The following is a 27334-nucleotide window of genomic DNA, read 5'->3' as shown; positions in this document are numbered from 1 at the left end:
TCTGTTCTGTGTGGAAATCAGGCACTGAGTCTGTTCTGTGTGGCCGAGGGCAACGTGGATAAATCTGAATTTCCCAACAGAAAAAAATCTGAATTTCCCTGATTTTTTTTTCCTGATTAAACCCTGCACCTTTGCCTCAACTGCTGCATTTCAGCTGGGCCAGGAGGAGCCCAGCCCTCCTGTGGGGGGCTGTGTTACCATTCAGCAATGCTCCTGTGGGTCCGGGACACCGAGGTCTCGATGTCGATGGGGTGGTAGCGCAGCCCCCGCAGCTCCAGAGTCTCATCCAGGGCTCCCACCACGTACAGGGCGTCGTGGCGCTCTGGGGAGAGAGGGAAAACAGCTGGAAGGGCTGGAATTCAGGTACAACAGTGTCTGCTACAGGCCAAAGAATCATGGAATGGTTTGGGTGGGAAGGGGCCTTAAAGATCATCCAGTTCCACCCCCCTGCCATGGGCAGGGACACCTTCCACTAGACCAGGTTGCTCCAGCCTGGCCTGGGACACTTCCAGAGATGAGGCATCCTCTGGGAAATGCATTCCAGGGCCTCACCACCCTCAGAGAGGGGAATTTCTTCCCAAAATCCCATCTAAAATCTGCTGGCGGTTTGAAGCCATTCCCCTTGTCCTGGCACTCCTTTGGAAATAGTCTCTCTGCACCTTTCCTGCAGGTTCCCTTCAGGTCCTGGGAGGCCACAATGAGGTCACCCCAAAGCCTTCCCTTCTCCAGGCTGAGCAATCCCAGCTCTCCAGCCTTTCCCCCTGGCAGAGCTGCTCCATCCCTCTGATCCTCTTGGTGCCTCTGGACTCTCTCCAGCAGTTCCACATCCCTCCCTGTGCTGTTCCCCAGCTGGAGGCAGCTCTGCAGGGGGGTCTCAGCAGAGGGGCAGAATCCCCCAGCACAGGAGGGGTCTCTGGGCCATGTCCAGCCTCTCCCCACATCCTTCTCCATCAGCTCATCCCTGCCCTGCCCCGACCCAGCAGCAGCGCCGGCACTCGTCTTACTAAACCCCCCGAGCTCCCTGAGGGCCACTTCTGGAGCTCCTCCAGGCCCCTCTGGATGGCCCTGTCCTGGAGATGTGTCCCCCAGAGCCCCCCGAGTGCCTGCCCACCTCCGCTGGCCGCCGTGAGCTCGGTGCGCCGCACGAAGCCCAGGTAACCGGTGCGGGCCCAGAGCGTCTGCGCCGCGTCCCCGAAGCTCAGGCGGGTGTTGAAGTGGTCGGCCTGGAGGGTCTCGTTGTCGTAGATGGTGTAGTAACCGCTGGCTGTGTGGGGGCTGTTCACCCAGATCTGTGCAGGGAGGGCACAACGGTCACCCCCGGGCCCCACGAGCGCTGACGTGGAGCGGGTGAGAATCAGAGAGTCATGGAATCGTGGAATCATGGAATCATGGAATCATGGAATCAGCTGGGTTGGAAGGGACCTCTGAGATTATCAAGTCCAACCCTTGATCCAACCCCGCCGTGGTTCCCAGCCCATGGCACTGATGCCACATCCAGTCTGTCCTTAAACACCTCCAGGGATGGAGAATCCACCCCCTCCCTGGGCAGCCCATTCCAGTGGCTGATCCCTCTCTGCAAAGAAATTCTTCCTGATATCCAACCTACCCCTCCCCTGGCACAGCTGCAGACCCAGCCCTCTTGTCCTGCTGATGGGAAAAGAGACCAACCCCCCCCGGCTCCCCCCTCCTGTCAGGGAGTTGCAGAGAGTGAGGAGGTCTCCCCTGAGCCTCCTCCTCTCCAGGCTGAGCCCCCCCAGCTCCCTCAGCCTCTCCTCACAGCACTTGTGCTCCAGTCCCTTCCCCAGCCTTGTTGCCCTTCTCTGGACCTGCTCCAGCCCCTCCATGTCCTTCCTGAGCTGAGGGCCCAGAGCTGGACACAGCACTCCAGGGGTGGCCTCACCAGCTCTGAGTCCAGGGGCAGAATCCCTTCCCTGGCCCTGTTGGCCACCCTGTTCCTGAGCCAGGAAGCTCCAAGGTGAAGGTTCCCTTTTCATCCACCATTTTTTCAGACCAAAAAAAAACCCCCATTCATTTAGGTCAGACCTCCAAATATCCTCTGTTGTCCTTTATTATCTCAATAATGCACCTTGCAGACCTGCTCTCAGGACTCGCTGAGCAAACAAACTGCGGATTTTTAACGTGTCGAGTCCAAAATTTGATAATAATCTGCCAACACAGACAAATACACTGGTGTGTAATCAAGATAAGGAAAGCCAAATGTAAATTAGATTATTTGGGAGCCAGTTTGCAAGATTTGGAGTGGAATAAGCTTTCCTTTCTAGTGGGTTTTCTTTTGACCGGGCAGTGAAATAACGCCCAAATTCTGAGAGCTCCAGCAATAATTCAGCTTCCAAAGGCCTGTGAGTGTCACAGCTCCAAACTGTCCCCCAGCAGCTTCAGAAGCCAGCAGAGAAGAGCCCAAGGAACAGCAGGAGAAGGTTCCCAAGGAGCAAAATTTCCACTTACCTCCCCAAGGTGGGAATCTCCCAGAGGCCCTTTTGTCTCCGGGTTGACAATGACCACTTTGACTCCAGGCAGAATCTAAGGAGCACAAGAAGGAATGTGTAATTCCTGCTGGATTACAGGAACAATAAAACACATTCAGGCACAATAAACCACATTCATTCAGGGCAGGATTTCACCCACAGCCACCACGAGCAGGGATAAAACACGCCAGGACAGGTACAGCGAGGCAGGCTCAGGGGATGGAGGGATTCCATGGCTCAAGGGCCACACAGGGAGGGCATTCTGGGCCTGGACATGTTGCTGGACCTCAATTTTGAAGAATTCAGTTACAAAAATACTGGGAAACCTCTTTTTGTTAATCCATGAGGGAGCGACAGTAAATCCCAAACACAGGCTGATTTCAAGGATCCCACAGCCCCCACTTCTGATGTGGACTCCATGATCTCAGAGGTCTTTTCCAACCTAATTCACTCTCTGATTTGGTTCATTTACTGCTAACAGAACCAATTCTCCCACGAGTTTCAGCAAAACACGCTCCTTAATCATTACTTTGTTATAAATCCAACTGATTTTCCAGAGGAACAGTGTAGCCAAGCCCTTCCCAAGCCTTGCCACAGGATTATCTTCCTCAGGGCTGTAAGAAATGTGTGGTTCCCAGCTGCCCTGTGCTGTGGCTCTGATAAAGATGTGGAATTACCTTCCCAGACTCGGAAAGCAACAGGCTCTGTGGAGCTCCTCGTTCCACCAGACGGACTCTGAAGGGAAAGAAAACCTTGTCAGGATTAAAAGAGTGGAAATCTCCAGAGCAGTGTGAGAGCTCAGCACCCTCACAGCATTTTATACAGTTGTTAAATTGATTTAATGAGCTCACTGTACCTGTCATGCCTCAAGGACTTCAGGTCCACGTACACCGTGGTGGGATCGGGCCCGGACGTTCCCTGAGGAGTTCAAACATTTAAAACCCATCAGTTTGTCTCCAGCAGGCAGGGGAACTGCTGCCTGAGCTCAGAAACCTTTCCAGGGGCTTCCCACAGCAAAATTCCTACTCACATCCCCCCCACCTTTGCAGCTGCACTAAAGGAGACCCTTCAGTGAACAGGGAAACACTTGGGGGGAGGGAGGTTTGGGGAGGGGGGGACACAGTCCAAGCCCCCTCAGCCATCAGTGCTGGGGCAACCAGGCACTGTTTGGGTGGGAATAAACACACCAACACTGTCCATGTGGGAATAAACACACCAACACTGTCCATGGGGGAATAAAGACACCAACACTGTCCATGTGGGAATAAAGACACCAATCCTATGTGGGAATGAACACACCAGTGCTATGTGGGAATAAACACACCAACACCATGGGGAATAAACACACCAATACTGTGGGAATGAACACACCAACACTGTGGGAATAAACACACCAACACTGTCCATGTGGGAATAAACACACCAACACTATGGGGAATAAACACACCAACACTGTGGGAATAAACACACCAACACCATGTGGGAATAAACACACCAACACTGTCCATGGGGGAATAAACACACCAACACTGTCCATGGGGGAATAAATACACCAACACTGTCCATGTGGGAACAAACACACCAACACTGTCTACGTGGGAATAAACAGCTCCCCAGGGCACGTTCCAGCTGTTTGGAGCATCTGTGCCATGGTCTGGCAGCCCAGAACAAGGGAAGCTGCCTCCCCCCCGTGCCAGCTGCTGCGGGCAGGGCAGATGTTGGGCTCCAGCAGGGTGGGCACACGGGGGAGAGTTGGCAGGTTCTGGAACAGAACCAGAGCCTGGAAGGTGGGCTCTGGGATCCCAGGAATGCTGGGAAGCCCTGGGAAGTGTCACCTGTAAGCAGATGGCCACGTTGACCCGGGAGCCGAAGGTGGTGCTGACGGCGCGGGACGAGAGGCCGATGTCCTTGAAGAGCTTGGAGAAGGACTGGGTGAGGGCCACCCGGGGCCGCTCCTCCGCCACCACCACGCACGTCCTCACGCACGACAGGTTGATGCCCCGGGCCTGGGGAGAACAGGGGTCAGGCAGGAGCCCTTCTTCCAGCTCCTATTTGGGATACTTATTATTATTCAGCACAGGGCTGGATGTGCTGGTCACCTGTCACCACTCAAGAGGTGACACTTGCTTCTTATCCCTGGAAATAACTCAGGAAATGCAGGACAAACCCTGCTCTTGTGTTCAGGTTATTCCCCCCTTTTCAGCTTCTGTTTGTAATTCTTATCCCTGGCAATAACTCAGGAAATGCAGGACAAACCCTGCTCTTGTGTTCAGGTTACTTTCTCTTCTCAGTTTCTAATTATTATTATTATTATTATCATTATCATTATTGTTGTTATTCAGGCACAGGGCTGGATGTGCTGGTCACCTCTCACCACTCAAGAGGTGACATTTGCTTCTTATCCCTGGAAATAACTCAGGAAATGCAGGACAAACCCTGCTCTTGTGTTCAGGTTACTTTCTCTTCTCAGTTTCTAATAATAATTATTATTATTATTATTATTATTATCATTATCATTATTATTGTTGTTGTTATTCAGGCAAAGGGCTGGATGTGCTGGTCACTTCTGTCCCCTCTCAAGAAGTGACATTTGCTCCTTATCCTTGGAAATAACTCAGGAAATGCAGGACAAACCCTGCTCTTGTGCTCAGGTTGTTTCCCCTTTCCAGCTTCTATTTGTAATACTTATTATTATTCAGGCACAGGGCTGGATGTGCTGGTCACCTCTCACCACTCAAGAGGTGACATTTGCTTCTTATCCCTGGAAATAACTCAGGAAATGCAGGACAAACCCTGCTCTTGTGTTCAGGTTACTTCCTCTTCTCAGTTTCTAATTATTATTATTATTATTATCATTATTATTATTGTTGTTATTCAGGCAAAGGGCTGGATGTGTTGGTCACCTCTGTCCCCTCTCCAGAAGTGACATTTGTTCCTTATCCCTGGAAATAACTCAAGACACACAGGACAAACCCTGTTCTTGTGTTCAAGTTATTTCCTCTTTTCAGCTCCTATTTGTTGTTGTTGCTATTGGTGGTACTGTCAATAATAATAATAATAATAATAATAACAATAATAAATAGTATTATATAACATGAAATGTGTTATTTTAGCTTCTATTTGTAATTATTATTATTATTAACAACAACAACAACAACATACTATAATAATATAACATTAAATTTGTCATTTTCAGCTCCTGTTTGTACTTCTAAAATGTGTCTGACCAAGCCTGGAAACGCAGCCAGGACCAACCCTGCTCTACCAGGGCTCCCTCCTCTGCCCCAGTGCAGCACCAGGGGCTCCTGCAGAGCCTGGGATTCACTGCTCACACACCTGGAAACCAAAACAAGGGAGGGTAAAGCTGGGATTGCACCGAGCCTTCAACAAAACTGGGAGCAGAACCCACTGTTTCCATCAGGAATGCCCTGAGCAGCAGCAGCCCAGAGTGCTCACCTGGTGACACAGCCCAGGCAGGCACCCAGGGAATCTCACAGAGGGAGCCACTACTGCACCAAACCCCGGGCAAAAATCCACCTCAGGCATCTCAGGGAGTTATTTTTTGCCTTCTCTCATCTCCAAGGAGAACACACCTCCCTGGAGCAGCTCCTGCCATGTGCTGTGCATTATGTGCTGGGCTGAGCCTCCACTGCAGACTCTTACATAAGGGATCTGCTGCAGAGCCCTGTGGGATCCTCCCTCTGCTCAGGGCTGGCCTGGCACTCCCTGCCAGGTGAGTCCTGCACTCCACACATCCCTGCTCCATCCCAGTGTCCATTCCACACATCCCTGCTCCATCCCAACCCTGCTCCCTGCACTCCACACATCCCTGCTCCACCCCAGTGTCCACTCCACACATCCCTGCTCCATCCCAGTGTCCACTCTACACATCCCTGCTCCATCCCAGCCCTGCTCCCTTCACTCCACTCATCCCTGCTCCATCCCAGTGTCCACTCCACACATCCCTGCTCCATCCTAACCCTGCTCCCTGCACTCCACACATCCCTGCTCCATCCCAGTGTCCATCCACACATCCCTGCTCCATCCCAGTGTCCATCCACACATCCCTGCTCCATCCCAGTGTCCACTCCACACATCCCTGCTCCACCCCAGTGTCCACTCCACACATCCCTGCTCCATCCCAGTGTCCATTCCACACATCCCTGCTCCATCCCAATGTCCACTCCACACATCCCTGCTCCATCCCAGTGTCCACTCCACTCATCCCTGCTCCATCCCAACCCTGCTCCATCCCAGTGTCCACTCCACACATCCCTGCTCCATCCCAACCCTGCTCCCTGCACCCCACACATCCCTGCTCCATCCCAGTGTCCACTCCACTCATCCCTGCTCCATCCCAATCCTGCTCCATCCCAGTGTCCACCCCACACATCCCTGCTCCATCCCAGTCCTTCCCCTCCTGGGGCTGCAAACCTGCTTTGGTGATTTGCTTCCTGAGCCACCTGTGGCCTGGAGACTTGTGCAACAGGAAAACTTGTGTTAATTCATCCAACAGATCACTCAGGAAACGTTTCTTACCTTTAACATTTCAACTTGGTTTCCAAGTCCCTTTGTGCACAGTTCCATGACTGAATAGGAACAGAAAGTGTCCCTTATTTTATACTGGCTGACAGTAGATAACCAGAGAAAAAGGTTGGATTCCAGCTCCATAGGAGGAATTAAAATTGACTGGTGTCCAGAATACACGCTGGGAAGAACATAAAGGAAGAAAACATCTTTGTGCAGCTCGTAGTTATCTTTAAATTAATATTTACTGTATTAGCACATTATGTTCCTGCTAAACCCAAAGCAGGCTGTGGGACTCTGCAGCTGAGGCAAACTGGAGCAGCAGCATTTGAAAAATGCAACTTACTGTACAAGAATAACAGTCTGTGCACACACACAAACGTGCCCAAACACTGTCAGTGAGGGAACAGAACTGGCTCAGCCCCACACAGAACAAAAACCTCCCTTATTGCAACACATAATCAAGGAAGAAAGGGAAAAGAAACATTCTGGAGCCAGGGGCATTTGGAGGCACAAACAAAGATAATCGAGATGGGATAATCTGCAGGAAAAGGGAAGGTGGTGGTGTGAGTTCAAAGACAAATCCCCCCCCACTGTAAATCAGTCACTTTGGTCTGGAATTACACCCAGAGGGACCCATTTCCAGAGGGACAGAGTCAATCTGTCCCTTCCCCCCCACAAAAAGACAAAAGTCCTACCTGCAAAGGCACCAGAGCACGAATCCCAGCCCGCAGTAGGGGTCGAGGCAGATGGCAATCTGCCGGGAGGAGTAGAGCTCACACTGCAGCTTGATGGCCCTGCACAGGCCACTGACAGCAGCATGGGACATCTGCAACACAGGGGACAACAGGGGACATCAGCAACACAGGGACATCAGCAACACAGGGGACAACAGGGGACATCAGCAACACAGGGGACAACAGGGGACATCAGCAACACAGGGGACATCAGCAACACAGGGGACAACAGGGGACATCAGCAACACAGGGACATCAGCAACACAGGGGACATCAGCAACACAGGGGACAACAGGGGACATCAGCAACACAGGGGACAACAGGGGACATCAGCAACACAGGGGACATCTGCAACACAGGGGACAACAGGGGACATCAGCAACACAGGGACATCAGCAACACAGGGGACATCAGCAACACAGGGGACAACAGGGGACATCAGCAACACAGGGGACAACAGGGGACATCAGCAACACAGGGGACATCAGCAACACAGGGGAACAACAGGGGACATCAGCAACACAGGGACATCAGCAACACAGGGGACATCAGCAACACAGGGGACAACAGGGGACATCTGCAACACAGGGGACAACAGGGGACATCAGCAACACAGGGGACAACAGGGGACATCAGCAACACAGGGACATCAGCAACACAGGGGACAACAGGGGACATCAGCAACACAGGGGACAACAGGGGACATCTGCAACACAGGGGACATCAGCAACACAGGGGACATCTGCAACACAGGGGACAACAGGGGACATCATCAACACAGGGGACATCAGCAACACAGGGGAACAACAGGGGACATCAGCAACACAGGGACATCAGCAACACAGGGACATCATCAACACAGGGGACATCATCAACACAGGGGACATCTGCAACACAGGGGACAACAGGGGACATCAGCAACACAGGAGATAACAGGGGACATCAGCAACACAGGGGACAACAGGGGACATCAGCAACACAGGGGACATCTGCAACACAGGGGACAACAGGGGACATCATCAACACAGGGGGACATCCGTGACACAGAGGACATCAGCAACACAGGGGACATCTGCAACAGAGGGCACATGAGCACCACAGGGGTGTCAGAGACTGAAACAGTTCATGATTTGTGCATTCTAGGATTGCCAAGGGGCTTTTCCAGGCTTCAGCAGGACTTTTGCATTGTACCTCTGATGGCCCGTTGTACCTCTGATGGCCCATCAAAGCTTGTCCACCCCCCTGCCAATCTTGAAAGGCAGGAAAACCCCTTTTGCCAGGCCCCTCGGGGGAACTCAGCACAGACCCAGGAGATGTTGGAGGCTCCTGGCATGGCCTGGGACATCTTTTCTTTCCCTTACTCTCCCTTCCCCTTATCCTGTCTTTCCTTTCTCTCCCTCATGCATTTTCCCCCCAGGGGTTATCCCTGTGAGAGATGATACAGATGACAACACCCAAAATGCTGACATACCTGTTCAAACAAAACTGTTAAAATGAACCCTACCTATATGCTTTTAAAATAAACCCTACCTAGATATGTTTTCAGACACTGATTATTCAGTGTCCTTTCACTCTAATCCACCCCAAGGGAATTATTGATAAGAACCTGGGTTGCTCCCCCCCTTTTTTCTGGGGTGGGTAGTAACAAGGGGACATCTGAGACACAGGGGGACATCTGAGACACAGGGGACATCAGCAACACAAGGGGACATCAGCCCAGGGGAGAGGTGCTTTCTGCAGGAGCCCCTGAGCCCCAGTGACCAGGAGCAGAGACACCAACAGTTAAAGCTGCAGGGGTTGAAGTTCCACCTCAACTCGAGGAAGAACTTCCCAGGAGGGTGGCAGAGCCCTGGAACAGCTGCCCAGGGAGGCTGTGGAGTTCCCCCCTCTCTGGAGACATTCAAAGCCCCTCCTGGATGTGTTCCTGTGTCACCTGCTCCAGGTGACCCTGTCTGGGCACTGGGGGGTCTCCAGAGGTCCCTTCCAACCCCAGCTCTCCTGTGATCCAGGCATCCCTGACTCCAAACACACCTGAGCATTAAGGGCAGTCTAAAGCTTTCAGTTTTAGTTTCTTATCTTCCTTTTTTTGCCAGCTGCACCCCTGTTCTGGTCCTGGTGGGGGAAAACAGGAGCTCAGAGCTCTGCTGCTCTCCCAACAGGCAGCTCTCCAGAGGGAGGCAGCAGCAGAATTCCTGATCCCACCCTTGAGACCTGTTTTCCTCCACTGCAGAACTAACTCAGTGAACTAAAAATCCTCAGCTTTGTTAGAAGGAAATCAGGGTCTTTATTTAAGCTGCAAGGACCAGCTTTGGTGGGGGTCAAGGGGAGCTGGCTCAGAATATCAGCCAGAGACATCTCCTACCCCATTACTATACCTTTACTCCTGTGAGCATGCCCGTTGTGGAGACACTAAAATCTAGATATGCCAACATTTCAGGCGTGGGTGGCTTATAGATCTGGGCCAGTCTCTTCCTGGGCAAGTCATCTGTGCAAGAGAGGAACAAACAGGTTAGTTTTGGTTCCTGAACTGCTGTTTGAAAGGAGAACACAACTTTCAAAAAGCCAGAGAGGGAGGGAAAAAGCTTTCTATTAATTCTCTTTCCAAAAGAGACAGACTGCTGTATGGCAGGAGTCTTGCCAAAGCTCCCACGTAGGAATTTATTTATTCTCAGGAAAAGGGAGGAAAGACCAACTTGCCCTTGAATTAAGATGAAAGTTGGCTGCAGCAAGGCTGGTCTGTACAGCCATTGTCCATGCACAGCTCAACAAATGCTCCCAGTGAACAAGGTCACAATTAGATTCCATCTTGGACAGCTTTTGTAAATATTCAAGCAAATTCTCCAGAGCCAAACGGGGGGACAGTCCCTCTGGAAGTCACCCCTTCACACAAGTCCCAGGAGCCTTTTTGCCCCACCTGTGTCGATGATGGTTGGCCAGGTTTTCACATCCACAGCTCCAGCTGCCTCCCTGGACTTGAGCAGCCTCATCAGGGTCTGGGTAGTGAGGATACAGGCGGCTTTGCTGACCTGGAGAGACAAAAAAAAGAGACTGAGAGACTGAAAAAAGAGACAAAAGCCTGGCCCGGCAGCACTGCCACTGCAAGGCCTGCTGTTCAGGGACTGTTTTATCACCTGCAGCCAGTTTCCCTCAGCAAACCTGAACTCCCTTCTCTGCCTTTTGCACACCCTGCTCTGCTTTTCCTTCACTAACCCCCCAGTGCAGCCCAACCTGCCCAGGACCTGCCAGAACCTTCCGGGCAGGCGAGAACGCGGCACGGCCACATCCAGCTTTCTCCCAGGGAGGGACTCTCCCCCGTCCAGCTGGGGAGGGCAGTGACTGAGCAGCTCTGGGGGGGTGCCTGGCAGCCAGGCAGGGTGTCCCCAGTGCCCCAGCCCCTCCTTGCTCACCTCCACGATCATCCTGACGGTGGGCAGGGTCGCGGTGAGGCTCTGGGCGTGGGGCGGGCGCACGGTGACGGGCACACAGCCGGCGTACAGGCAGCCATAGAAGGCTGTGATGAGCTCAATGCCTGCAAGGACAGGGCAGCTGGAGCAGGGGACATGGGGAGGGACACCCTGGGGACACCCTGGGCACTGCTGCCTCCTCCAGGAGTTCCTTCCTGCCGGGTAAGGGGGACGCTCCCACGGCGCGGATGCACACCGAGGGCAGGGAGTTTGGGATAGGGGATTGGGAAGGTAAAGCACAGAAAATCATCTCCATTGTACAGGAAAAGAACATCTTGAGTGTCAGCTGACTCAAAAGCCAGTCAGGACATGGAGCAGTGTCTGGCAGGGCTGTAAATACACACCGGTGACCAACTCGCACCAGCAGCGAGTGTCTGCCCTGGATTTCCATATCCCAGTGAGGAAACCAAAGAAAGCCCAGGCTGCACTTCCCCAGTGGGCCCCAGCCATTCCCAAAAGCCACTCACCAGGAGGATAAAGAAGCACCACATTGTCTCCTGCATTGAGATGTCCTTTGTCACAGAGCACTGACGCGATCCTCTCGGCCTTCTTGTGCAGCTGAAGGCAGGTGGCCGTGCACACAGTGGTTCCCTTGAAAGGACACAAAAATGCTCGAAACGGGGGCTGGCACAACCCCAACTGGCTGCTGTGAGATCAAACCAAGCTTGCTGGGCTAGCAGGAGGCTACAGCTACGAGTTATCTCTACCTAAAGGCTGCTGGTGCTCAGTGAGCTGCTTATCCACTACGGTATCAAAGGACAGAGATGGAGTTAGATCTGCTCTAGAAAATTCTACCTTCCAGGGAGTCAAGTTCAGGTCTTCTTGCACCAGAACCTTGCCAGAATATACTCAACAGGGATACACCATTAACTGATACAGGAACCAGTGGGACCTACAAACAGGCTCAGTTTGAAAATGAAGCCTCGAACCGTGAGAGTCGTTCGCTGAAGGGACCTACAGGGTCAAAGGGTCAAGTTTTGAGTCACAAACCTATGGGCAAAGGCTGATACAGAGACTAAAGAGAGGCACTGCAGAGGGCAGAAGATTTTAGAGAGAGTCTCAAACTGGCACTGAGTGAATAACACGTGGGCCTTGAAATCCAAGAGCTCAGCACTGACCGTACCTTGGCGTTCAGTAAAAGGAAGAGCGGGTGGTCAGGAGTGGCTTGAGCTCTCCACTGCAACACCTCTGTCAGGAACTGGTGCTGGAAGAGAGAGGCAGGAATTCAACACCAACCAGAGCTGCTGCTCTGCACCCAGCTGGAGGGGAAATCCCCTTCCCTTTCCCCAGCTCTGATCAGCACTGATTTACCTTTTTAACTAAATCGTTGTCTTCCAGCTGGCCCAGGTCTCTCCCCGAGGCCTGAGCGATTCGCTTCCCAGCAACCAGGTTCCCCACCATCACAGAGGCAGGGCCCACGCCTGAGGAGAGAGAACAGCCTGGAATGGGCACTTTGGGAAAGCAGAGGGAAGGTACAAAGAGTGTCTGCGGGATCCCACCGCTCCCGGGCACGGATGCAGGAGGACAGGGAATGAAACCTCACTGAGGGAGTTCAGCAGGCACTGCTGGTCTCTGCTCACCAGCAGGGAGAATCCCAATGAGTTCAAAGGTAGGAATCAAAATTCCTGACTAACACATGCAAAGGAGAGGCCTCAAACACACCCCAGCCACAGGGCACGAGACAGGCTCTGGTCCCACAGGGAATGGGACACGGAGTGGGACACGGAGTGGGACACGTCACCCCGACACCAAAAGGGCCCCAAAGGGGCTCAGGTTACCTGGCTGTTTCTGCCTGGGCTTTGGCAAGTTTGTCACACAGGTGTGTGGGCACATGAGGATGTTGCAGGGGTGCAGAGAGCCCTCCAGAAAGTGCTGTTTGGTTTGTGAGATGTGGATCCCTCCCAGCGGAGTTTTTGGCAATGTGTTGGCTGGCACGAGAGCAAGGCAGTACACCCCCACTTGGTGAATGCTGTCAATGGCCTGCAGAGAGGAGAGATGGTCACTGCAGCTCCTGCTGCTGCTGTTGCTGACTGCACTGGCACTGCAGGGCAAATCCCTGGATTTCTGAGGTGCTGGAGGAGCGAGGCAGTCACTGACATCCCATTTCACCTCTGCACCACCAGCCAGCCCTGCAGGGAGAGCCCCAAGTGCTGGCACATCCCTGCCTTTACAGCCCATTCCACAGGCACCAAAGCCATTTTTAAATCTTCCATGACCAAAATCCCAAAATACCCACAGTTGCCTGATGAATCACAGGATTCTGATCTCGGGATTGTATCCATCTGTCTCCTCTGAACCATCACACTCTGTTCCTTTCTGCCCACCTCAGCATCCAGGCATCTGATCCATTATTCACAGCACCAGGTACTTCCCTCATTTCCCTCCCCAGCTTGCACACTTCACACCCTGAGTGTCATTCCCAGGAAGGACACACATGCAGCTCCCAGAGGAAGTATTTGCTGCTCATTCTGCTTTTAGGACCACACTCATTCAGCTGGTTTAACCTCCCTCTGCTCACTGTCTCCCTGCTGAAAATGCAGCTCCAAAGGCCAGGGAGGCTTTAAAGCCAAACTCTGAGCTCCTCAGGATCCAGACTAAAAGCAGAACTCCAAAGCTTGAGCACAGATCTGCTCAGCAGTGCTGAGGGAACTGTTCCTCCAGGTTGGAAAGGACCTTAAAGCTCATTCCATTCCCCCCCTGCCATGGGCAGGGACACCTTCCACTAGCCCAGGTTGCTCCAACCTGGCCTTGGAGTAACTTCCAGGGATTGAGGGGCAGCCAGAGCTTCTCTGGGCAACCTGTGCCAGGGCCTGCCCACCCTCCCAGGGAGGAATTTCTTCCCAATATCCCATCTAACCCTGCCCTCTGGCAGTGGGAAGCCACTCCCTCTTGTCCTGGCACTCCAGTCCCTTCAGGGCACAACAGAACACCTTGGACACAGCAGATGCACCAGTTTGTGACCCTGCACAAACCCCCTGTGCCAAGAGGGATCCAGAGCCTGTTCTCCCTCCATCCCAGTGTTCTCTCCATCCCTGTTCTCCTTCCATCCCACTGTTCTCTCCATCCCTGTTCTCCCTCCATCCCTGTGTTCTCTCCATCCCTGTTCTCCCTCCTTCCCTGTGCTCTCTCCATCCCTGTGCTCTCTCCATCCCTGTTCTCTCTCCATCCCTGTTCTCTCTCCATCCCTGTTCTCCCTCCATCCCAGTGTTCTCTCCATCCCTGTTCTCCCTTCATCCCAGTGTTCTCTCCATCCCTGTTCTCCCTCCATCCCAGTGTTCTCTCCATCCCTGTTCTCCCTCCATCCCTGTTCTCTCTCTATCCCAGTGTTCTCTCCATCCCTGTGCTCCCTCCATCCCTGTTCCACCTCCATCCCTGTGCTCTCTCCATCCCAGTGTTCTCTCCATCCCTGTTCTCCCTCCATCCCTGTGCTCTCTCCATCCCTGTTCTCCCTCCATCCCTGTTCTCCCTCCATCCCTGTTCTCTCTCCATCCCTGTTCTCTCTCCATCCCTGTTCTCCCTCCATCCCAGTGTTCTCTCCATCCCTGTTCTCCCTTCATCCCAGTGTTCTCTCCATCCCTGTTCTCCCTCCATCCCTGTTCTCCCTCCATCCCAGTGTTCTCTCCATCCCTGTTCTCCCTCCATCCCTGTTCTCCCTCCATCCCTGTTCTCCCTCCATCCCTGTTCTCTCTCTATCCCAGTGTTCTCTCCATCCCTGTGCTCCCTCCATCCCTGTTCCACCTCCATCCCTGTGCTCTCTCCATCCCTGTTCTCCCTCCATCCCTGTTCTCCCTCCATCCCTGTTCTCCCTCCATCCCTGTGTTCTCTCCATCCCACTGTTCTCTCCATCCCACTGTTCTCTCCATCCCACTGTTCTCTCCATCCCACTGTTCTCCCTCCATCCCAGTGTTCTCTCCATCCCTGTTCTCCCTCCATCCCTGTTCTCCCTCCATCCCTGTTCTCCCTCCATCCCAGTGTTCTCTCCATCCCTGTTCTCCCTCTATCCCAGTGTTCTCTCCATCCCTGTTCTCCCTCCATCCTTGTTCTCCCTCCATCCCTGTTCTCCCTCCATCCCTGTTCTCCCTCCATCCCTGTGCTCCCTCCATCCCTGTGCTCCTCCATCCCTGTTCTCCCTCCATCTGGGCCATTCCTCTGCTCTTCCCACCCCCCAAAAGTGTCCCCCCCTGACCTGCAGCACCCGACTCATCCACTGGAAGCTGTCCTCCTCGGAGGCATCCGGCCTCTGCTCCGCCACCACCACGATCCTCTCGTCGTAGAACACGGACACGGAGAACACGGCGATCCTACGGGAAAGGGGGAGAGCCCCAGAGGCACAAATTCCAGCTCTGCTCCTTGGCAACACAAGGCAGAGCTTGTGAAAATAACCAGAGGGGCAAAGACAGAGAGGAAAAAAAATCATCAGGCAATTCAAGTGGAAAAGGAAAGACTGGGAAGTGTTTAAGGGGTTAATTCCATCTCCCGGTGAAACTTCCACATGGCGAAGTCCCCTGTCCTCCCAACCTGCTGTCACATTCCTGCTCCAACCTGTGGCAAATCACCAAGGCAAGAAGCCTTAAAGGCACCCACATGATGGTTTAAAATCTCCCTCTGGAGACACAAGATCCAGCCCTGCCTGAGGATGTAGAAAATGACACCAACAACTGCCAAATAAAACCCAAGTGTCTTTGGGCATTAATGAAACCCTGCCTTGCTGCAGAGCACCAGCCAGCAGCTAAGGACTAAAACTCTGCAGAGACAGGGAATTAAATTCTCCATGGGGTTGACTTGGGACTCCTTCCCCTAAAGCACAAAGACTCCATGGAAAGCCAGGCTGGACACTGGGAAGAGGGTGGACAGTGGGGGGAAAAAGACACCTAAGTCAAAAATACATTGACTTTAACTGAGCTGCCCAAAGGGAAACCCAAGAAAACACTGAAGACCCTGTTTCCCTGTATTCCATGGGGGTTTCTGGTGCTGACCTTCCCCTGTAAACTGTCTTGATGGACTCCACGGCCAGGCCGGTGGCCACGATGTCGTCGGCGTTGTGCCTCCGCCCGCTCACCATCAGCAGCCCGTCCATCTTCCCCACCACGAACACCAGGCTGCCCTGCAGCACAAGGAGAACAACCTCTGAGTTCTCCCACACCCCCTCTGGCCCCAGGAGCTTCTCTCTGAGCCCCTGGAGGCCCCGAGCAGAGGGACAGAGCGGCGCTGAGCTCGGAGCTGCCTCACGTACGGGGCCGACAAATCCCAGCAAGCCGGAGCGGACGAAGGGCACTTCCCCCACTGGAGAGCCTGAGGAGTTCACAGGGATCACCTGCAACACAGTGGGGAGCACCTTGGAGGCCACTGGGTTTGCCTGAGGACAGAAAAACCTTCCCCACCCCCCTTTACATGAGTGGAGGGAGCCCTCGGTGCAGTCAGTGCAAGGGGAATGCTGAATACCCCTGACTGTAAGGAGCTTCCCAGGGTATATTTTTAAAAAAAACAACATTCACACTTCAGTTACAAACCCAAGGGATTACACAAGGCTCCCAGTTTTACAGAGAAAACAGGGCAAGGACATTCTGCTGTACATACCTCGAAAGTGTTCTTTGTCACCCCTGCCAGCCCATAGTACATCATCCCTCCTGCTCTGGAGCTCACACAGATCTCACCAATCTCGTCTGTTTTGCAGAGCTGGGGTGGCCCATCGGGTTTCACAATGCACATCATGCCTAGGACAGAGCAGGCTTTGTTAAAACAGCCCCCAGACTTGGCCTTGTGTGAGAAGTGACCCCCTGAACGGTGACAGGAACGAGAGTCTGGCCCTGCCCCACCTCCCCCACACCAAGGCTGGCTATGGGAGAGAACACTGACCTGTTCCTCTCCTAAAACAGCCCCAGAAAGCTCTTGTAGGAGCCTCCTGCCTGTTTTTACCTCCTGGCATCACGTGGCCAACGTCCTGCACGGTGAGAGCAGAGTTTTTATCTTCAGTGTTGACCCGAATCACCCCGAAGCTCAGCCCGTTCATGGACAGGATGGCTCTGCCTGGCAAAGGGGCCCCAGGGACTCCAGGCCTTTGAAGGACACAAAAATCAATGAACACACTCCAGCAGGCACCACAGCAACAGAAAGAGGAGGATTTCAGTGTCTCTGCTTTGCATAGTGACTTAAAACCGAGATGGGCAGGAGGAACTGCCTCCCACAAGAGCCACACTGATCAGTCCCTAAGGAATTGTGTTCCTGGGCAGTGCAGCTCCTCTCCCAGCTCGTTATCTCCCCCAGTGCTAATCCCCAGCTCCCAGGCCAGATGATTGCAGGGCTGTTTGTCACAGAAGGCAGAGGATGAAAATGTCCAGAGTGATCTCAAATCTAACCCCAGGCTCAGAACACCCATCCTGTGACCCTGTGACTCCCAACACCCCCCTGGCTGTGGAGATCAGGAGGAGGAAAAGCAGCTGTGGAGCTCAGGAGCAGGAAAAGCAGCTGTGGGGATCAGGAGCAGGAAAAGCAGCTGTGGGGATCAGGAACAGGAAAAGCAGCTGTGGGGATCAGGAGCAGGAAAAGCAGCTGTGGGGATCAGGAGCAGGAAAAGCAGCTGTGGGGATCAGGAGCAGGAAAAGCAGCTGTGGGGACCAGGAGCAAGAAAAGCAGCTGTGGGGATCAGGAGCAGGACAAGCAGCTGTGGGGATCAGGAGCAGGAAAAGCAGCTGTGGGGATCAGGAACAGGAAAAGCAGCTGTGGGGATCAGGAGCAGGACAAGCAGCTGTGGGGATCAGGAGCAGGACAAGCAGCTGTGGGGATCAGGAGCAGGACAAGCAGCTGTGGGGATCAGGAGCAGGAAAAGCAGCTGTGGGGACCAGGAGCAGGACAAGCAGCTGTGGGGATCTGGAACAGGAAAAGCAGCAGCCAGGCCCTGCCGAGCTGTCCCAGCCCAGCACACACTCGTGTCTCAGGAGGGATATTTATCAGCTCAGCCTCTCCAGGTACCTCAGCACGCCCAGCAAATGTCAGTGGAGTTCATTACAAGTTTAAATCAACTCTGAGCAAGCCATGTGTGAACAAAGCCCAGCCTGGATGAGTCAAACCCAGCGACGGTACCTCCGGATCGCGATGGTCATCGCCTCGGGGGAGGTGGCACAGGGACAAATGGCCTCTGGTTTGAGCCCATGGCTCTGGAACAAGCTCAGGAAGGCATCACAGGAGGAGACAGACCCTGGGAAGAGAGAAAATGTCCCACTGGGACCTCACAGGATTTGATTTGATGCCCATCTATGGGAAGGGTCGGGAGGAGGAGGAGGGAAACGAAGTGGCTTCGAGTTGTGCTGGGGAGGTTCAAGTTGGATATTAAGGAAAATCTCCTCACTGAAAGGCTGGAACAGGCTGCCCAGGGAAGTGGTGGAGTTACCAGCCCTGGAGGGAATTAAAAGACCTGTGGATGTGGCACTTGGGCACGTGGCTTAGTGGTGAAGGTGGCAGTGCTGGGGAAGCAGTTGGGCTCGATGATCTTAAAGGTCTTTTCCAACCTAAACAATTCTCTGATTTTATAAACTGTCTCCCCTCTGCTCCCAGCCCAACCTTTCCCTGTACTTTGCAGGATCTCTCAGACCCCAAAGGGTGGAAGGGTGGGAACCCCTCGTTCTGGTGCCCGAGCACCACGAGCCAGAGCTCCGGGATCTCCTGGGGGGTGTCTCCTGCAGGAGTGGAGGTTGATCCCACGGGACACCAGCTGAGCCCCCCCTGCCCTGGGAGCCCCCAGGCTGCCCCCACTCACAGGGATTTGCACCATCAGTGACGATCAGCATCCTCAGGGAGCTCAGACTGACATCTCTTTGGTCTCTGTGGGCCATCATGGCCCAGTGCAAGTCTCGACACTTCACCAAAGCCACTTTTGCTGCAAACCAACACAAAAAACCACAGGTGAGGACAAATAAAAACCTTCCACGAGTCACTGTCATCCACCTTCCCAAAGGAGGAAGCTCTCACCAAAGCAAGGAAGCCTTAATGAACTGAGCCTGCTTAACAGCAAACCCAACACACAGTGGCATCTGCTGTGGCCTGCAGGCCACTGCCCACCACCTGAGCCAGGGTCTGTCACCCTCACAGCTCCTCCTCCAAAGGCCACAAATCCTTACCACCCTCTGGATGCCCTGGGATCAACACCCCATCAACAGTGCTCAACCATTCCCTTGGTTTCATCCAAGAAACTGGCTCCAAGTCAGGAGGCCCCCACCAAGTTCCCCCATGCTCACAGGGCATTAGGATTTATTCAGGAATAAATTAGAATTTGTGCACATTTAGAAATAAATGGCACAGTCCCCTGCCCTCCCAACCTGCTGTCACATTCCTGTTCCAGCCTTGGAGCAGGTGGCAAATTGGTGGAACCAGCCTTGGAACACTGGTGGCAAATCACCCCTGTAAGAAGATTTGCAGGTATCCACATGACATTGGGGGCTTAAAATCTCCCCCTGAGCCTCACATGAGCTCCAACCCTGACTGAGCATCCAGAAAATTGGATCTACTGCTGCCAAATAAAAATTTTTGGATGTGAGTGACACTCTCCTCCTTGAGATTTGTCAGGGGAGGGCAAGAAGATGGGATCTGATGCATCTGAGATTTTAATGCTCCAAGGTGGAGCTGTGGGATGTCCTGAGTTACCTTTGTGGGCGTGGACCCTCTGCACCCAGGAGAGAGGGCAGGTTTTCATCACAGAATAGGGCACGCTGATGGTGTGCAGCTTGTTCATTACATTCTGAAAAGCAGGAGAAAGGTGGCTGGAAAAGGGCTCACAAACCTTTTCTCAAGCAGAGTTTAAGAGTCAGTCCCCATCAACCCCCCCCCAAGAATTCACAGGGGTTCAGTGAGGATGGTTCTGTGATTCCCTGGGAGAATTGCAGATGTGGCAGGGAGAGAAATGGTTGGTTTAAGAGGTGATGGTCCTCAAATGCTGCCTTTACCATATTTCATTGACTCAAGGAATCCCAGACTGGTTTGGTCTGGAAGAGACCTCAAAGCTCCTCTCATTCCACCATCCCAGGAAAACCCGGCCTTGGACACTTCCAGGTATGGAGCAGCCACAGCTTCTCTGGGAAAACCATTCCAGTGCCTCCCCCCACCCTCCCAGGGAGGAATTTTTCCCTAATATCTCATGCAATCATTAGCCATTAACCTCTCATTAATTCCAGAGGGCTCGGGAACGCTCCGACTCACCGTGAGGATCCCGTGCCACAGCCCTGCATCCTTCTTGAAGTCCAGCACATTCACTATCGTCTCACCTGGGAAAAGAAAGCTGGAGTTGTGAAGTGCAGGGTGGCAGGAGAGCTGCTGGAATGTGTGCCCATGGATGAACCTGTCCCTGCCCCTGCCAGAGCTGCTCCAGGGGCACACGGAGCCCTCGTTACACGTGTGGCTGCTCCCAGCCCCTTGTGATGCTAAATAACAACTGCACATCCATTTCTGAGCAGGAACACGGCCCAGAAAAGCTGCCAGGAAATCACATCCCCAGCCTGGAACAGCCCAGCAGCAGGACAGGAAGGCTCTGAGCCTCGTCATGCACGAGTGGGGAAGGAAGGGAAGGGGAGCAGGGAACATCATTCAAGCCCTGACTCCCAGGAGCAATGGAAACTCGAGTGATGGCTTCCAAAAGACAGACTTTGCATTTTAAAGCACTTTGACCTGCAGCTCTATAAATAGTTTCGCTCGTGGATCAAGGAATTAGCTTGAATTACAAGGCAGACCAGACTAAAACCATCTCCTAGAGCAGAACTCTCTGGAAATCTCACCAGAGTTTTCCCATCTCCACTTCTGGGTTACCCAAAAAAAAAGCCTTATGGGACCAGAACAGCCCCAGCAAGAGGTATTTACACACTCTCAGGAACAAAAGTTTGGGAAGACATTTCCATGTGGGATCAGAGGGGACTCGAGTTCGCTGGAAAATGCTCCATTTTCAATTCATTTGCTCCCCTTTTGGTTCAGCAGAACAGACCCAGCAACTCCCCAGACATGATGCAAACCCCACTTTTTACTCCTCTTCATTATGGTCATGAAAATGATGCAAATTTGGATGGAAAAACATCCCACTCAGCCTTCACTTCTGGGGGAGAATCAACCTGCGCTTTTTATTCCTTTTTTTTTTTAAGCAGCTCTTGGTCACTCAGAGACTGCTGTGAAATGCAGGAGAGGCAACCACACCAAATGAGGCTGCTGACCCTTTGTTCCTTTGGTGTCCTGTGCCCTCACCCACCTTCAGAGTAGTTGCAGGCCTGAGACAAGGCTTGGCAGTGGGCCAGCATGGCCACCCGGGACACCGTGACCCCCATGACACTGCCCTCCTTGCTGGTCTTGTACTGCAGGAGAGAGGAGAGAGTCAGGGTGGAGGAGATTCAACCACAAAATACAATGGAAAGCAAGTTTCCTTTCTGTGAAGCTGCTGAGACAACCCCCAAACCCACCTGCTGGCAGGGTCAGCCCCCAGGGGATGGTTCTTGTGGGGGCAGCTCCAGGGAGTGGGGGATAAAAAGGGTGTGCTGGTGTTTATCTCACTGCCACTGATGCTCACAGCATCTCTTCCTGCTCCCACAACAAACTGAAAAGCCAGGCTGGGATTGAAGGATGGCCAAATCACCCCTCAAACCACTGCAGCCCCTGGAAGTTGCCTTCTGGCCCACAAACAAAGATCAGCTCTGCCAGGAAGAACTGAGAACTCAAACTGAATGTGTGTTATCAAGCACCATCTCAGGGCTCAGCTGCCTCCACTCCTCACTTTCTGGAACAAGAACAGTTCTCCAGCTCATTCCAAGCAGTGCCCAAGGCCATGAAGGGACTCAAAAACTAAACCTCAAAAACTAAAAGGAGCTTCCCAGCAGGATGTCCCCTCATTTCAGTGGCAAGAAAGTGGGGAGTTTAAGGGAGTGAGGTGAAACTATTCTCTCTCTGGTGATTAGAACATTAAATTCAGCTCATGGAAGCCACTTTCCATTCCCCATTCACCACTTACCTCAATATATGCTGGCTCAGTTCCTGCTGCTGAGATGTTGGGCTGCCAGTCCTTGGGAGATTTGGAGAGATATTTTGAATCTGTCACAACCCATTTGAGTCTGGGCCAACCTGGAGCCAAAATTAAACAGCACATTAATATCAGCTTATTTACTGAGGGATTTATATTCTGCAGGAATGCACTAAACCCCATCATTTGTCCAAGCTGAGTTACACAAGCAGAATTCCAAGCCAAGCCCAGCTACCAACCAGAAGGTTCGTCTCGTTTCTCATCAGGGAGTTCAGTGGGCAACAAGGTACTTCCTTCTCCTCAGGAAAGATCCCTGCAGCATTCCTAAAAATACCCTGTTGCATTGGGAATAAACTGCCTTGGAACCTGCCAAGTGCCACTGAAGGGACCTGAGGACAACCCTGAGGTGGTTCCTCGTGGCTTCCAGAACCCCCAAAGTTCCACCAGACACGTGGACTGATCTCACCACGCACTCAAAACCCACAGCAGTTTGGTGACAGGACCAGAAGTGGCCCCCTTTGCCCCCCCCAGATGCCTCCAGGCTCCTGGAAGCTCCTTTCAGCCAGTCCAGCTCCAGCAGAAGCAGCACCAGGAGCTGGCACAGAGCTGACTCACCTTTGAACTGCACGATTTCTCCGTTCTGGGTTTTTGGGAGCCCTTTCAGACACACTTCAGTGGTGAGGGCCAGGGCAATGCCACAGCTCCCCAGCAGGAAGCCAATCTGCTGCCCACCAGCATCCTGAGGGAAGAGGGGGAAAAGTCATTCCCTGTTCTAAGGTGACCTGAAGTGAGATCCCCCCTCACCAAAATCCAGGGGTTGGTAACGCTCTGGGAACTGGGGAGGAAGAAGAAGAAGAAGAAGAAAAAGAAATAACCCATTCCCACAAACACCCAGAATCACAATTACAGCAACCTGGCCTAGTGGAAAGGGTTCCTACCCATGGAAGGGGGTGGAACTGGGTGGGCTTTAAGGTCCCTTCCAACCCAAGCCATCCTGGGATTCTGTGAAATACGTCCCTGGCAGGATTAAAATGCACTGGATGTGAAATCCAGAGAGAACAAGTGCTCCTGCCCAGCATCCAGGCAGGGCTCACACCCCATCCAGTGTCATTAATGGAAACCCAGATGCTCCAAAGAGGAATCAAGAGGCAAAACCAAAAAGCAGAACGTGTAATTACACCCAAATAACGAGACCTCTCCATCCCCAGGAGCTGATTCCTGCTGCACAGTGACAAAAACCCCGAAACGAGGAGGCTCAGTCAGGGACTGACTGGGCAAATCCTGCACAGGTTTGAATTTTGCATGTGGTTGCCACAGCAGTTTGTGCAGAGAAATGGAATCAGAGCTCTGTGATCCCAGAGCATTCCCAGACCAGCTCCCACCTCTCCTGCCCCATGATTGCCAGGAGACTGCTGCTTTTGCTTCCCTTAGGAAATCCTCTGGTTTATGTGGCAACAGTGCAGAGATTCTGGTAAGGGGGTGAGGAAAACACTTTTGTGGAGCAGATAATTTCCAAGAAGTGCCTCAGAAACCTTCAGGAACGCTGAGCACCTTCTTGTCCAGCAGAGCCAAAGCCTGGCAGAGCCCAGCAAGGCTGGATGAGCCCCCTCCCATCACCCAGGGGGGCAGATCCTCCCTGTTCTGCCTTCCCCAGAAACGAGCTGCAGTGAGGGGTCAGCACAGCTCTGGTCAATACATTTTTCCACTTGGAAATGCCATTCCAGGCTCCCAGAGGTCCTCGTGGGCACACGGAGCTGCTCAGGCAGCAGCTGGAGGCTGGGAAAACGCTGTCAGAGGCTGATGGTCTGACTTGGTTTCCATCCCACCATCAGCCCACGGCTCCTCCAAGCTCCAGCCACGTTACCTTTCTGGTAAGAGGTACCTCTATAGGCACTGGGATCACTTCTGCCAGCAGACAGCCATAAAATGCCACCATGAACATCACGGGGTCGTTGTTGGGGTAGACAAGGGCCACCTGCAACCCACACAGGGGTGTTGTTACTTGAAACAGAAGTCAGAGCTGCACAGTTCAGACCTGCAGGGACTAAAACTCGGGAAACTTTGTGCTTTTTCATGTTTTTTTCCTCCCACAGAAGGCATGGAATGGGCCTGAGCTCCTCACGGAGTCCTGTCACCGTTCCCACGTGTCCCCACGTGTGAGGGTTGCTCACACAGCCAAAACACAGAGTCTGGGTCTCAAAACCCACACCCTGGGTCTCTCTCAGAGCTGCAGAGCTCTGCCTCAGATGTATTTCAAAGCCCAGAGATAAAAAGCTGCTCCCAGAGGAGCCAGAGCCACTGCAAAATTACAGGAATTCCTTTCCCCGAGTAGCCTGTCCCTGGGATCAGGGAACTGCTGTGAAAAGAACACAGGATCCTGGTGCCTGTGGCAAATTACAGCCCCCCCAAAACCCCAGAGGGAGAACCAGGCAGCCCCAAAGTGATTACCCTGTCTCCAGGTTTTAACACAGGCTCGTTTTTGGTCCCCAGTTTGTTGAGCAGGGTGTAGGCCAGCTTGAGACTTCTGCTCCACAGTTTGCCTGGAACACAAGAGAACAGGGACTTGCACAGCTCCAAACCAGCCAGCACAGGGGAACAGTTCAGCCCCTGGCTGCTCTCACCCCCTGGTGTGGCCAGGGGGGTTTTTGGGAGCCCCTTCCCCAGCTGTGCTGTCCCCTCTGTGAGCAGGGGCAGGGAGGGCTCAGCCCCACTCACCATATGTGAGGGTGTAAACGGGTTTTCCTGTCACATCCAGGGCTGTCAGACAGGGACACTTGGCCTGGGTGGTCCCCCAACGCTGCAGAGCTGCTTCCAGGGCAGGAGGCCAGTTACAAACCACTCCCAGGGGCTCCCCCTTCACCGGGGTCATCTGCCTGCCCTCGGGCTTGGGCTGGTTGGGGTCGGGCTGGGGGACTGAGAAAATGCAACACTATTTCCAGGAGATATACAGGAATGGTCCCAACACAACCCAACCACAATATTCCCACTCCTTTCCCACTCATCACCCGACAGCTGAGCTGGGAAGACACTGAAAACAAACGTTTTCAGCATTTAAAAACCCCCAGCCCAGCCCATTTCTGCCCAAAACAAGCCCTGGGGAACAGGCTTCTCCCAGGGAGCTGTTTAAAGGTGTTCAACACATCAAGTGAGGGGCAGGAACACAGAGGTGGAGAAAAGGAAACCTTACAAAAATCATGGCTGGGATGAAACCTCCAGTAAAGGACAATCCCTTCTGGGAAATTAATTAACGTGGCCTAAGCAAATGAAGGGGTTTCAAAAACCTATTTAAATAGTTTTCTTAAGAAGTTTAGTGCTGAGGAGGTCCCCCCCAGAGCTCAGCAGAACAAGTAAATGACTTCAAACACTGGGTTTGTGTCAGACTCTTCATGGAGGCTGCTGCAAACACTGAATCAGAGTCAACCAGGGCACAGATGAATTCAGTTCTTTGCAGGTGTGACAGTAACAAATGGTGAATAAAACCATTATTTGTGCCATTACCTTCCACGATTTCTTCAAAATCATCCACGAAGAATTCTTTCAGGGGTGGTCTTTTGGGCCTTTTCAAGGTGTTGAGCAGCTGCTGAATTTTGGTGGAGACTCTGCTGCTCACAGGGACACCTGGGGGGGAAGATTTGGGCCAATAAAAGTGTCCTTCCTGTGCCTGTTACAAACATTTACACCTCAGCTCCTCCCAGTGCAGGGCACCCACTGGTTCAGCTCCTGGTTTCTGTTCTTAAAGCTGTGCCAGTGCAGGAGGGACATTTAATTTTACACCAGCTCTGCGTTAACTCCGGTCAGAAAACGCCATGAACAGAGATTTGGTTTTTAAAGCATTCCCTCCCTTCCAAATCCTGCTTTCCAGCACCAGCAGAGGGGACACCCCAGGACACCAGTGTCACCTCCTGCACAAAGCTTTCCCTCAGACAGCCTGGAGCATCCTCAGCTCCACGGGAGCTCAACCAGGAGCCCGGAATTCCATCATTCCGTGCTTTCTTTTCTTTTTTTTAGGGACTCTGGGGCAAAAATCTTCCCAAACCAATCAGCCCCAGCCATGCATTTATCATTTTTTTGCCCTTCCCTCCCTACCATCAGCAGTGTCCATGAGGCTGGAGCGGTTGGATCCCTTGTGCATCCCCTTGACAATTCCAGAGGGAGGGAGGTCGATCGCCGCCGGCCGGGCCGAGGGGGTGGAGGTAGTTGCTGTGACATCTGGGGGGACTGAGAAATTCTCTAAAAAGAGGGAAGAAGTCGGTTAAATACTCCTTTTAAATCAGGCAGCACAAGCAAAAATATTGTCAGTGACCTGTCACCAACATTAAGGGTTTAAGGAGTTGGATATCTGTTTATTAAATGCTAAAACACTCTGATCCCCTAAATGTGAAGCACATTTATCTGCTCTGGGAAACCAAAAGCCAAAGGCTCCATGTCAGGAGAGTGGTTCAGCAAAGCAGGATTCCTGGTCTTGGTTTCTAAACCTTGAAGCTCAACCTTGTGACATTCTGTATTTAAAAAAAAAAATACAAAAAATAAAATAAAAGAAATATAAAAGTTTGAGATTCACGTGAGCTCTGAAATCTCCAAAGCCCAGCACAAACCCCTCCCTCACCTCTGCACTGACTCCTCTTGCTAGAATTCTACTATTTAGCTTTTTTTTGTCGGTCAGGGCTTTCAAAAACAAAACCACGTGAGAGTTTGACCGAAGCAGATCAGCAAAAAATCGAGTTGGGTCTCAATTCCTTCCAGCTGGGTGGTTACAGAGCCTGTCCAGCACTGACAGAACAAACCCCACGAACAGGGTGAGCTGCCTGAAGGTGCAAGACACTGTCCTGCCCTGGAGAAGAGGCTGGAAGTGCATCCTGCAGGAATTCTCCAGTGAAATCTCTCTTAAATAAAGGGCTTTTTGCTTATGTGGGATTTCTTTGCACGACCCAGCGGGTTCAGTCATCTGATAGGGCAAGAATATTCTATTCTGGCTTAGCAGCACCAGCAACTGGTGCTTACAAAGGAAAAAAAAACCAACAAATTCGAAGCTCAGAGAGCCTGGAGCCAGATCCTACATAATTCCCACTGAAAGGGTTTTGTGGTTGGTTCTGTGTTGATTTCTCTTTTTTTCCAGGGATTAAAACCGACCCATTT

General features: G+C 52.6%; 1 protein-coding gene across 4 annotated transcripts in view; it reads right to left on the bottom strand.

The window, feature by feature from the left end:
- The window catches only part of DIP2B (disco interacting protein 2 homolog B), a 66297-nt gene that overhangs the window by 3809 nt on the left and 35154 nt on the right, over positions 1-27334 (bottom strand). For 3 of the 4 annotated variants that reach the window (XM_064638837.1, XM_064638840.1, XM_064638839.1), the window contains 32 exons: positions 26285-26428; positions 25697-25816; positions 24914-25111; positions 24647-24738; positions 24063-24173; positions 22814-22937; positions 22190-22299; positions 21437-21539; positions 20404-20468; positions 19852-19945; positions 18968-19087; positions 18295-18409; positions 17131-17270; positions 16792-16928; positions 16448-16528; positions 16191-16318; positions 15401-15515; positions 12993-13194; positions 12526-12635; positions 12338-12418; positions 11682-11805; positions 11158-11279; positions 10665-10776; positions 10126-10235; positions 7712-7842; positions 7026-7194; positions 4322-4492; positions 3343-3404; positions 3164-3221; positions 2467-2541; positions 1112-1289; positions 199-322 (listed from right to left, as the gene is read on the bottom strand). In XM_064638837.1, coding sequence (XP_064494907.1) covers positions 199-322; positions 1112-1289; positions 2467-2541; positions 3164-3221; positions 3343-3404; positions 4322-4492; positions 7026-7194; positions 7712-7842; positions 10126-10235; positions 10665-10776; positions 11158-11279; positions 11682-11805; positions 12338-12418; positions 12526-12635; positions 12993-13194; positions 15401-15515; positions 16191-16318; positions 16448-16528; positions 16792-16928; positions 17131-17270; positions 18295-18409; positions 18968-19087; positions 19852-19945; positions 20404-20468; positions 21437-21539; positions 22190-22299; positions 22814-22937; positions 24063-24173; positions 24647-24738; positions 24914-25111; positions 25697-25816; positions 26285-26428 — 3826 coding nt within the window. The remainder of the gene's footprint in view (positions 1-198; positions 323-1111; positions 1290-2466; positions 2542-3163; positions 3222-3342; positions 3405-4321; positions 4493-7025; positions 7195-7711; positions 7843-10125; positions 10236-10664; positions 10777-11157; positions 11280-11681; positions 11806-12337; positions 12419-12525; positions 12636-12992; positions 13195-15400; positions 15516-16190; positions 16319-16447; positions 16529-16791; positions 16929-17130; positions 17271-18294; positions 18410-18967; positions 19088-19851; positions 19946-20403; positions 20469-21436; positions 21540-22189; positions 22300-22813; positions 22938-24062; positions 24174-24646; positions 24739-24913; positions 25112-25696; positions 25817-26284; positions 26429-27334) is intronic. The other variant, XM_064638838.1, reaches the window with a different exon arrangement.

This window comes from Pseudopipra pipra, chromosome 30 (assembly GCF_036250125.1).
Source record: "Pseudopipra pipra isolate bDixPip1 chromosome 30, bDixPip1.hap1, whole genome shotgun sequence".
NCBI lineage: Eukaryota > Metazoa > Chordata > Aves > Passeriformes > Pipridae > Pseudopipra > Pseudopipra pipra.
The sequence above is the reverse complement of the archived record's forward strand: the minus strand, read 5'-3'. Positions and strand labels throughout refer to the sequence as shown.